This window comes from Carettochelys insculpta, chromosome 6 (genome assembly GCF_033958435.1).
Source record: "Carettochelys insculpta isolate YL-2023 chromosome 6, ASM3395843v1, whole genome shotgun sequence".
Taxonomy (NCBI): domain Eukaryota; kingdom Metazoa; phylum Chordata; order Testudines; family Carettochelyidae; genus Carettochelys; species Carettochelys insculpta.
Genome location: NC_134142.1, coordinates 18,203,540 through 18,216,183, shown reverse-complemented (window position 1 = coordinate 18,216,183; position 12,644 = coordinate 18,203,540). Strand labels below are relative to the sequence as shown.

The window sequence follows — 12,644 nt, the reverse complement described above, 5'->3', positions numbered from 1 at the left end:
ATCGGTATTATGTTAGCTGTTTTGCAGTCCCTGGGTACAGAAGCTGATTTAAAGGATAGGTTACAAATCACAGTTAATAATTCCACAATTTCACATATGAGTTCTTTCAGAACCCTCGGGTGAATGCCATCCAGTCCCGGTCATTTTTTACTGTTAAATTTTTCTGTTTGTTTCAAAACCTCCTGTAATGACACTTCAGTCAGGGACAGTTCCTCAGACTCATCACCCACAAAGGATGGTGCAGGTTTAAGAATCTCCCTAACACCCTCAGCCATGAAGACGGAAGCAAAGAAATCATTTAGTTTTTCCGCAATGGCTTTATCATCCTTGATTGCTTCTTTTGTATCTCAATCGTCTAGGGGACCCACTGGTTGTTTATCAGGCTTCCTGCTTCTAATGTACTTAAAAAACATATTGCTATTACTTTGAGTTTTTGTCTAGCTGTTCCTCAAAATCTTTTTTGGCTTTTCTTATTACATTTTTACACTTAATTTGGCAGTGTTTATGTCCCTTCCTATTTACCTGAGTAGGTTTGGACTTCTGCTTTTTAAAAGATGCCTTTTTCTCTCTCATTGCTTCCTTTACACTGCTGTTAAACCATGTAGCTCTTTTTTAGGTCTCTTAAGCCGTGTCTACACGTGCACGCTACTTCAAAGTAGCGGCACTAACTTCGAAATAGCGCCCGTCACGGCTACACGTGTTGGGCACTATTTCAATGTTAACATCGACGTTAGGCAGCAAGACGTCGAAGCCGCTAACCCCATGAGGGGATGGGAATAGCGCCCTACTTCGACGTTCAACGTCGAAGTAGGGAACATGTAGTCGTTGCGCGTCCCGCAACTTTGAAATTGCGGGGTCCTCCATGGCGTCCATCAGCTGAGGGGTTGAGAGACGCTCTCTCTCCAGCCCCTGCGGGGCTCTATGGTCATCGTGTGCAGCAGCCCTTAGCCCAGGGCTTCTGGCTGCTGCTGCTGCAGCTGGGGATCCATGCTGCAGGCACAGGGTCTGCAACTAGTTGTCGGCTCTGTGGATCTTGTGTTGTTTAGTGCAGCTGTGTCTGGGAGGGGCCCTTTAAGGGAGCGGCTTGCAGTTGAGTCCACCCTGTGACCCTGTCTGCAGCTTTGCCTGGCACCCTTATTTCGATGTGTGCTACTTTGGCATGTAGACGTTCCCTCGCAGCGCCTATTTCGATGTGGTGCTGCGCAACGTCGATGTTGAACATCGACGTTGCCAGCCCTGGAGGATGTGTAGATGTTATTCATCGCAATAGCCTATTTTGATGTCGCCACATCGAAACAGGCTACTTCGATGTAGGCTTCACGTGTAGATGTAGCCTTACTGTGTTTTTTAATTTGTGGGTATACATTTAAGTTGGACCTCTATTATGGTGTCCTTGAAAGGTGTCCATGCAGCTTGCAGGGATTTTACTCTAGTCACTGTACCTTTTAATTTCTGTTTAACCTCTTCATTTTTGTGTAATTCTCCTTTTTGAAAGTAAATGCCAGAGTGATGGACTGTTGAGGTGTTCTTCCCACCACAGAAATGTTAAATGTTATTACATTATGATCACAATTCCCAAGCGGTCCTGTAATAGTGACCTCCTGGACCAGATCCTGTGCTCCACTCAGTACTAAATCGAGAATTGCCTCTCCCTGGTGGGTTTGAATGTGACCTGCTCCAAGAAGCAGTCATTTAAGGCATCAGGAAATTTTATCGCTGTATCTTTTTCTGAAGTGACATGCATTATTGAGTTCTTTAGTTGGATAGCCTCTCTAATCTCCCTTAAAATTTCAATGTCGCTATCACCGTCCTGGTCAAGTGGTTGATAATATATCCCAACTGCTATATTCTTATTGGAGAACGGAATTACTATCCATAGTGATTCTGTGGAACATTTGATTCATTGAAGATTTTTACTTCATTTGATTCTACATTAGCTTGCATATACAGTGCCACTCCATCACCCACACAACCTGTTCTGTCCTTCCAATATAGTTTATATCCTGATTGTCTTCATTCCTCCACATTTCCGTGATGCCTATTATGTCAACCTCCTCCTTTAATAGGAGGTTCTCTAGTTCACCCATCTTATTAGTCAGACTTCTAGCATTTGTGTAGTAGCACTTTAAAAAATTGCCACGGTGTCTGCTCTTCCCTGATGTGTTAGATTATTTTATATGTGAGTGCTTCTTGTCTGATATGGTGCATATTTTATCATCTCCCCTCCTCTCTTTAGACCTACAGAATCTCTATCAATGGACTCTGCTCTAAGAGAGGTCTCTGTCCAATCCATGTGCTCCTCCACACCAATAGGGTTTCTCCCATCTCTTAGTTTAAAAACTTCTGTGACCTTTTTGATGTTTAGTGCCAGCCGTCTGGATCCACCATGGTTTAGGTGGAGCCCATCCTTCCTGTATAGGCTCCCCCCATCCCAAAAGTATCCCCAGTTCCTAATAAAACTAAACCCCTCCTCCCTTCACTTTTGTCTCACACGCGCATTGAGATTTTGAAGTTCTGCCTGCTTACCTGGCCCTGTGCATGGAACAGGAAGCATTTCTGCGAACGCCACCATAGAGGTCCTGGATTTTAGTCTCTTTCCGAGCAGCTTAAGTTTGGCCTCCAAGACATTTCTCTTACCGCCCCCTACATCACTGGTACCTACATGTACCACAATCACTGGCTCCTGTCCGGCACTACACATAAGTCTATCTAGATGCCTCAAGAGATCTGCAACCTTCACACCAAGCAGGTGAGTCACCATACACTTCTCCTGTTTATCACAAACCCAACTATCTACGTGTCTAAAGACCTAATCACCCCCTACTAGCCCCTGCCTCTTCCTAACAACTGGTGTTCCCTCCCCCAGAAGGGTATCCTCAGTGCGAGAGGATACCATAACATCCTTTGAAAGGAGGATCCTGACTATGGGATGATTTCCCTCTGCTTCCATTGATGGGTCTCTTCCCCTGAGACTTTCATCCTCCTTTACAGCACTGAGGCTGTAAGACTGGAGGTGGGACATTACTACAGTGTCCCAGAAATCCTCATCAGCGAATCTCTCTGCCTCCCTTAGCTCCTCCAGTTCAGCCAGCCTTGCCTCCAAAGCCAAAACTCAGCCCCTGAGGGTCAGGAGCTCCTTGCACCAGGTGCACACATACACCACCTGCCCACAGGACAGGTAATCTTACATGCTACCCACAATGCAATAAACAGGATAGCCCCCCGCTCTGCTGCTGGGCTTCTGCCTGCACTTTCTCCTAAGAATAAATTACATTATATACAGGGCTTTTATTTAACTGTTTGAGATATAGTTTTACATCTAAAGGTGGCCAGAAGTAACTAGTCCCACCTAAATTCTCCTCTCAAAACTCCTTCCTGTTAGCAAATGCATGTTTGCAAGGCCTTGACATTTATTACCATTTGTAGTGCCCAGAGGCACTGAGACCTCATACTAAGGTGAGTGAAGTCACTGCTCTACAGCCTTGGCTAAGAGCCAATTAGTCTTTAGGTCTTGTGATAGAGCACCAGGCTTTAGCCCCTATGATTGCAGGTTCAACCCCTAGTGCCAGTGACCCTCGTCTGTCAGCATTACTCATTTAAGAAGGTAATATAGACCTCTGTTGCACTAAAGGTCTGTTACAGTGCACAAGTGAAGGACAAAAACAGGAGCAGAGTTTTTTAAGATCAGCACTACAAGTATGGGAGAGGTAATTGTAAAAGTTCACATCAAAACTGGTATAGCCTTCATACTATGCCCTGGTTATTCTTCACTATTTTACTATCTGCTTCTTCATTCTGAGTGCAGCAAGCTTCAGTTGTTTAGAAAGGTGTCTTGTATTTACTCTTAATGCTAAGTGACATCCAAAAACAGTAGTTCAAATTACAGCTCACTTCTGCTAGCTTGCCCTTCTGAAGGAGAGAACACAAAACCCACTTCTTCCTAGAAGACTCAGAACAAAGGCTCAGCAAAATAAGGTACATTAGATCACAACCAGCATCTATTTTACTGTGAACATTTTAACTGTCTGGCTAGTTGGAAGCATCTTAATTTGTCTACAGAAGTCACAGGAAAGACATTTTCTCTGTTCACCCATGGACCGTTACACCTTGGGCACTTAGTAGTCAAGGGTATAAATGAGAAAGCTGCCTATTATTGGTAGAGCTTCTATAGTACCCTTCCAGGAGATACATAAATATATAAATGTCTGCCTGAGAGCCCAGGGCCACGAGCTGTGCTCAGTGTAGTTACTCTACTCATTTACTGGGAAAGACCCTTCCATAAATTACATGTAGTTCATTAACGTAATAAAGGGCAACATCAAGTTATTTTGCTACAATTAACTTTTCACTGAAGCACAATTTGAACTCCAGGGAAATAATTAACTGGCCTGTTGAAGAACAAAACCAAACAAAACCAAAAAGACAGCAAATGGCCCAAAGAACTGCAAGCAACAAACTCAGTAAGCGACTCAGGTCAGTCATGCATGGAAGCATAAAAGCGAAACTACTTGCAGAAAAACCTGCAAGGGGACAACAACAAGGTCTCTGTGGTTACATGTGAAAGGGTACACATTAAAAGTCATGCAGTATAAAACCCTTTCTGGTAGATCAATGACTAGACAAAAACCATGTGCGTTCTCAGCAGTTTTACTGAAAATAGGGGGATGTGACAATTTTAAAATCTATAGTAGCGAACGTGTGTGGCGCTTTAGGGAAATATACATGAAAGTTAAAATCCAAGCAAACAATGCATACGAAAGATATTTTGTGTTTAAAATTTGCTTTAATTTTTAAGATTAAAAGCTATTTCAGGCTCCTTCTTAAAGGCAGTTCCAAAATATACCTGTTTTTCCTTCCTTTTTTGCCCAGATTACTCCTTCCAAGTGATTCTGCCTTGTCACCACATGCAAGTATCATGGAACACTGCCATGTGCGTAGTAAGGAATATCTCAGGTACAGCATGGAACAATGGTAAGATCATCCAATCTTGTTTTGCTGAAGGATTTCAGAATATCCAAACAGGTGTGCTCCTGGAACAAGCTGGACAACAACACCGCTGATCTACACCACATATTCTAATGAGACATCCTAGAGAAACATTGGTGTGCAGATGTATTGGGGAACATTGGCCCTTTGAAGAGAAAATAGAAAAGCTTTGTTCTAAGGGTAGGAAAGGTGAGATGTTCCAATTAATATTGCATTGCAACTATCACTCTGTACAGTCTTTGATAAACATACAAGATTCTCGATTAATACTTGTTTTAGGGAACATGGGAAGGTGTGGTGTAGTTCTCTCACCTCATTGTTTTATTTTTTGTGGTCATTTGCTTATACACACAAAGCACATTAATATTTTGGCATGGGTATACTTTCCCTTTGGAGTACATAAAGATAACCCTACTCCTACGGCATTGTTTAAATACACTAGCAACTGTCACCACCAGTTGCCATGATAGTGTTAAGATTTGTATTTGAAACGCAGGTCTTTTGTAGTCCAGGCATTTGCATGTCTTCCATTGTATAGCCATTTCACACATTGTTTAATTACTTGGCATGTTATGTCAATTTATAGAAGACAAATTAGCCTCACAGATACCATATTAAGTGCCAGCTCCAAGCTCCATGATGGATAGCAAGAGCCAGACAAAAATATAACCTGTAAATTCTCAGTGAGCTTGATGTCCAAACAGATGTAGTCACCCAAAGCAGCCATAAAAACCACCCTGTTTACTCTATCAGCATTAAACTTCTGTATTACAAGCCCATCCCCTTGCCCTGTGCAGCAAGTAGCCATAAAACAGTGGTAGAAGGTCCTACGGGCAAGAGGCTGAGTTTCTGCATCTTGAAGAGATGGTCTTATCTGACATTGTCACAAGCCATTAGTGCTGATCCTTTATTGCCAATCCAAAATCCTGGAGAAAACTAAAATTGGCTTTAGGAAGTCATCAGGGGAGCAAAGTCTCTTTACTATAGCTTTTGGTGTGGATTTTTGTGGAGCTAATTTTTTTGCATGTTTCACACATCCACTGCAAGGATCGGGCTCACTAACAAGTACCAGAGAGGCAGCCAAGCTAGTCTATAAGGTGCCACAGGACTTCTTGTTGTAACTGAAAGTAAAAGGTGATAATCTCAAGTATTGCAGAAACAACTTGAGCTGAAAAAAAAGTTTTTTTTATTTGTTCCTCAGTGAAAATATAACCAAGATGAAGACAAAGATGAACCCTGAATGTACATAGTTCCAGTGCCTGTTTTCCCTAGCTCCACATCAGCATCAAGTTCCACATTTCAGGGCAGTAGAACTTCCCCGTTACTAGCAACCTTTGTTCCCAAAGTGTTCCTAAAACTTGGCAGTGGTGGCAACTGGAGACCCAGGCCCTTTTGAGTTACTGCACCTGCACCTGCACTGCATTGAAGCACATGGCTGTGAGGCAGAGGAGGAGTGTGGCAAAGCAGTGAGGAGCCCAGCATCATGGTCTGTGAGGCCTTGAGCACCAAATGCCCAAGACTCCACCTCTCCCAGGGAGAGCTGATTCCCTCATTCCACCTTGCCCCAGGGCCCAGGTTAGCTGTTGCCACTGTATGGATCAAATGAATCACTGTTTTAAGATAGTGAAGTGATTAAATCACACTCTAAAATGTTTTAGAGTTGCCCCTCTTCAAATGGAGCAAGGGAGTACAGCAGTAGCAAAGCTGATTACATTAGCCAACAGTTGAGAGTGGACTGCTCCGGCTAGATAGCATACTAGCTAAAAGCAGTGGTAGTGCTCCTGAATTATAGATTTGAGAGGCTTTGATTTCCAGGATTTGATCATGAAGCCGAAGGGCAATACAATAGTGTACAAATTCAGTTTTAGAACTATCCACTAACATGTCGATCAGTAAAGAATTCCACTATGGTGGACCATTTTGGCAGCTAGATAGAACAAAATACTGCAATGGGTTGAACCTCTCTATTCTGGCACACTCATTCAGCAAAATCCATTAGGCAGCATGATTTTAGTTAGGCAGGTGACTACTTTTCATGGGTATGGGCAAGTTTCCTGCAGTTCCATACAGGTTTATGGCCACCAGTCTTGACTGTTCTGTGCAGCGATTTAGCTGTAATTTACCCCTAAATGTCTAAGAGCCCAGTCAGCAGTGGAAGTGTTGGTAATGCTGCTAGACAATATTGGCCTTCGGTAGTCCAGCAAATTCTGTCATCGGGTATCAGTCATGTTCCAAGGGTGCTGGAGTACAGCGGTTCAACCTGTACTTCCTTAAGAAACCTGGGGATGGTCAGAGGAAGCCAGTTACACATTGCTCTAGGAACAACTCACAGCTGAAGCAGCACTGTGGTTCCATGTTAACCTCTCTTCCTGATGGACTCCAACTTAGAAGTGCTGTTGCTGAAGCAAAGTAGCAGACTTCTTGAAGTAGCAGCTCAACCCCCTATTCTGCCCTCCCAAGTTTGATGTGGCAATCTAGTAGAATATTAAGTGTATAGAATGGATTTTGAAAGCAAACACAATTTAAAATATATTACACACAATGAGGGAATCATTTTATTAGATTATGGAAGACAGCAGCATTACAGTAAAAAAAATTACAAGGATAGCAGAAAAAGTATTTTTGGTTTAAAATACTTCAGATTATACTGGGGAACATGTGAAGGATAGTACCCTTGCTAAAACTACCTCCTAAACCAGGTTATCAAAATAAGTTTTGACTATTTAGCACGAGTAAAAAGTTACAAGAAACATTGGTATAAAATGCTTTAATAAATAGTTTTCTTCTGAAAGAAGTAATTTAAGAACATGTCAAACAAAGTGTACTAAACAGAAGATCCTGCAAAACAATTCCTGCATTCATGTACAAAATTGGTTTCAAAACATTCATGTTTACATTGTTCATTGGCCAGCGTTTATACTGTCAGATAAACATCTGCCCTTCTCACTGGTAAGATAACTAAGTGTATGTAGTGTTATGTTTTTCCAGTAATTAAAATAAATGTATAGTTTGCTCAGTCTTAGCAATAATAAAGCTTTTTAAAAAGTCAAACAAAATGCACAAGCCTTCCATTGTGAACAACCATTTCTTGAGTACTCCATCCTCTGACTTTGCCAACCTTAGAGCGATAGATGAATAAGCACAAACAGAAACAAGAATGAGGAAAATATTGTTCCCTTCATTAGGCCTGTATTTAAATGCAAAAAAAAAAAAAAAAAAAAAAAAAAAAAAAAAAAAAAAATGGTAATACCACATGTAATTAACAGTCACAAAAGAAAAACAATGCCTTGCTATGTTGTACTGTACAATATATGCACCCTTGTGTTCTGGAGATGGGAAGAACCTGGGTAAAACAAACATTTCTGAATCTATTTACACGTAAAAAGGTTGTGGTGTTCCAATGTAAATACACGTGACCAACAGATTCCTAACATTGATTGTATTAAACTAACATCTTCTAACCTGAACAGAATACAAAAGTTTCTTTAACTGCCATAAAACCTCCCTTTCTGCAACATAAATTAAAAGGAATGACGTAAAAAAGACCAAAATATTTTAAGTTATTAAATCAAATATACAGAGTGAATCATTTAATATATACATATTTACAAAAAAGCATTTTCACAATTACAAAATAAACCATGTCAGTTAGGGAAACCGAGTGTTTTCACAATTTAAACTATATCCGTATGGCAGTCTTTGACAGTTGCTATAGAAAAAGTTTAATCTCAAGGCACTTGTCACATGCTTCAATACTGCAATTCTAAAGTAATTAAAACAAAAATAAAAAGGCCACTTTTAAACCACAGTTGAAAGATCTCTATAATTTTTGTTACAAAATGTATAAGGCAAATTTGGAGGTGGGCGGGGAGGGGGAATCCTTACAGAAGCAACTAAACGTAACAAGTGCAGTGAGCTGCCATTAATAGAGAGATTTGAAGAAGTCAAAAAACAGGTTAAGTTCACACAATTTCCTCAACCAGGAGGTTTTAAAGCCACTGTTAAATTAGAGTAAGCAATAAAAAGAAATACATTCTGTAAACAGTGTCATGTCTCTTGTAATAAACTTTACACATATTGAAAATACTACCTCTGTCCTCTTCCATACAGCGAGTGTATTACAAGTAAACTTTACAAAAATAGCAACTATCAAAGATTACTCATTTTTTCATCTGACAGTCATTGAATAATTTATACAAGGCTAAAGAAACAAAATAAACTTTATTTTTATTTATTTAACTTTTTTTACGCAAAATAAAGGAACTATGAACATTTGACTCCAGATATTTTAATCCTTGATGCAAAAAGTGGAGATGTCAATTCTCCCCTCCCCATGATGTGTAGGCACAGTGCGCCTTTGTTCTGAATACAGATTAACCTCTACCGCCTTCAAAGTTTGATGCTTTCACATTTTTTACTGATCTGTTGTCCATTTTGCTTACATGTTGGGATTTCTTTACCGGACTGCTGTCTGATGCGTCAGATGCCTTTGCTGACAAAGGCATTGTGAGTTTGTTTGTGAGGAATTTGTCCTTTTCCATGACCTCTCTTTCCTCCTCCTCCTCCTCCTCGTCTTCCTCATACTCTACATACTCCTCTACTGCATCACAAGTTCTTTTTTGAGGAGATATATAATTTTTGCATTCATAACGAACGTCTTTATTACTGTAAGGCTTGTCTATAGGATTTCTTATGGGATTCAAAGGTGCCCATTGGTTGTTGGTACTCTCCTCTCTCGGTGGGCGACTTCTCTCTCGTTCTTTTCTTCTCTTTCGAGTCCACCACACGCAGATGATTATACAAGTCAGCCACACGATACTAAAAACCACACAAAGTATTGGAACCAGATAATCTAGGAAACAAACCAAAACAGAAATCCTGGTTATTGACACCAGTTCAACAATGCTGAGCATCTGCAATACGAAATATCTACACATGTGCTACTGACACACACTCTCAGAATTCACTTAGAAAAAATGCAATTGCCAATAATATATTAAGTGAAAAGGGCTAATGTTTCAAGCAGAAAGTGCAATGGCAAAAAGGCTCCTAAGAATTATTAGGATGGCCAAAAAATCCAAGGAGACTTCTGTTCTACTGGACATGGCTCCATAAGAGTACAGCAACTAAATGAATCACTATGGGCCTTACCTACACTTGCCCCCAACTTCGAAGGAGACATGGTAATGAGGGCGACAGGAGATTACTAATGAAGTGCTGTGGTGAATATGCAGCACTTCATTAGGCTAACCCTCCCCCACGGCATCTTCGAAGAGTCAAACTTCAAAGTGCTGACGTGTGTAGCCATGGGCACTTCGAAGTGCCTACGCTACTTCAAAGTCCCCTTACTCTTCAAATGCCTTCATACATGCTGGCACTTCGAAGTTGCCACAGTGGAAAATTAGCCTAAGTGTTGCATATTCACCACAGGACTTCATTAGTAATCTGTCACCCTCATTACCATGCTCCCTTCAAAGTTGAGGGCAAGTGTAGACAAGCCTATGAAAACTAAACTGACTGACATCTGGACTGACTTTTTTTTTTTTTTTTTTAAAACTAGAAAAGGTACTTCTCAGAAGGCAAAGTTCTATGTGACCAATGTTCCTTACTCTGTTTTTATTGCATGCATTTATGTGATCGTAGAGTACTACTGATGATACCACTCTTTGCTAGTCAACGTAACTCCAATATTTCTGTATAGAGATAACACCAAAGTCCTGTGGTACCTTAGAGACTAACAGATTTTTTTGGAGCACAAGGTGCCATAGGACTTCTCATTTTTGCGACACAGAATGACAGCTACCCCTGATACTTGTATAGAGATTAAAGCACTGTGTGCCCTCATTTGAGTTAATGGAAACTACATTACTATCTTTTTTTTTTTTTTTAAATGTTCTACTTCGTTTAACGCACTGAACCTTATATTAAAAGCATTGCCTCTAGCATTCCAAGAAGTGAAATTAAGAAGTAAAAAAAAAAAAAAGTTTTTCCATTTGTTCCAAGTTACTGACATTTGCTGTGACTATGTGCCATCAGTGCAAACATCTCCCACAGAGTATCGTACTAGAAGTCCATCAAAATAGCTCTTCCTCAATTCCTTTGCCACCAAGGCTTACTGAGTGCTTCCACAGCCGCATGAACACAGAATTATGGCAGACACTTTCTCCCTCAAATTATGTTATTTATAATCAAACTCCAGGACATCATTTACTTTGGAAATGTATATTTGCTAGGTACTTTTGCATCCAGTGGAGGATAATTTTGTTGTTTACATTTTCAAAGTCAGGAAAGGAAGTGGCATTAGAGGCAAATAAAGAAGTAGTGTGAGAGAATTCACAAGACGGGGCATTTTGTGCTTTTCTTTGCTAGTGCTAGGACATGATCTTGCAAGATTTTGGTTATATGCGATGCCAGTCAACACTATGCAGTCAGACTGTAGCTGGATTCTATGTCGTCACCTTAGATAAACTTAAGATCATGAAGAATTAAGTCAGCCTACGGAGGAGTGTTCTCCAGCGTAACTGTTGTATGCACTGAACCTGGCTGGCTACACCAAGATCTGGAGCACAATTCCTTAACAAACAAATGCCAAATAAGTGGCATTTGCCAGTTTTCCCCCCCTCTCGCCCCCTACTCCCAAGAAAGAATCTTCTTAGAAAGTTTTTTCCACACAAACTGTTTTCTTATGTAGGATCCTTGGTTAGTTTCTTGTGAATAAGACAGCCCATGAGAAGCTGTGAATCAGATCATCAAATGCAGCTTAGCCATGGGAATACACATAGTGCCGAAATTATAACTTTGTCCCTTCTGCAGAATTCTGCTTCTTTTCCCCATGTGGCAGAGAGCAGGAGTCACCACAGCTGCGCTGCAGAATTAAATTAGACTGTGGCTGAAAGCAGACTATTTTGAGGAGAAATGGGCTATTCCTAGCAACTTCACTGCAGAGATGAGGACCATAGGCTTGTTTCCATGGTAACTAGACTGTCTTCCTCGCCCTGACCCATGTGGATTCACCAAAAGCAGGCTTGGGTCTATGGTCACCTAAACACAAGGTCTTGGAAGAAGTCTCTATTCAAGTAGGTCATTCTGTTCAAACACCAACCAAGGGATATTTTGTTTGCTTGGGTGTCAAAGTGTACAAGAGGAAGATATGAAATTCTGAGACAAACACTACTCAAGATATTGCTGACCATCCCATACACTATGCTTCAGACTAGTCATGGACAGACATATGGGCCTTCAGAGGCAGTTGAGAGTTAAGAATGGGATACTGATGCCACATAAAAGTAGGTCAGCCAAAGACCACGAACAGCAATATTTAATCTGTAGATTCCATTTATGTTTTGTAGGAAGAGATGGCGCCATCAGGAACGAGCTCACTGCACTGACCATTTTAAGGCTGGAGGAAGTATTTGATTTCATCATCTTCTGGTGCTTTCTACTCTACTGGAGAAGTGAGAGACTATGTAATCCCATTCCTAAAAAATGACTCCTAGGATTTTAGAAAGCATGAAGAGGGCAACAACATTGCAGCTGGGATCTGAGTCTGAATCCAATCCTACTTCCTCTATAGAATTCCTGTCCAAGAAAGATTAAGCATGCAGAGTGAGTGGCCTCTGAATACATACAGAAAATGTGCCAAACCCCTTGAAGGATAG

The 12,644-nt window shown here is 40.8% G+C and overlaps 1 protein-coding gene across 1 annotated transcript in view; it reads right to left on the bottom strand.

The window, feature by feature from the left end:
- Nucleotides 1–7,520: 7,520 nt before the first annotated feature.
- JAG2 (jagged canonical Notch ligand 2) overlaps nucleotides 7,521–12,644 on the bottom strand; it is a 116,499-nt gene continuing 111,375 nt past the window's right edge. The window contains 1 exon segment of the mRNA XM_074996377.1: nucleotides 7,521–9,838. Coding sequence (XP_074852478.1) covers nucleotides 9,360–9,838 — 479 coding nt within the window. The 3' untranslated portion in view covers nucleotides 7,521–9,359.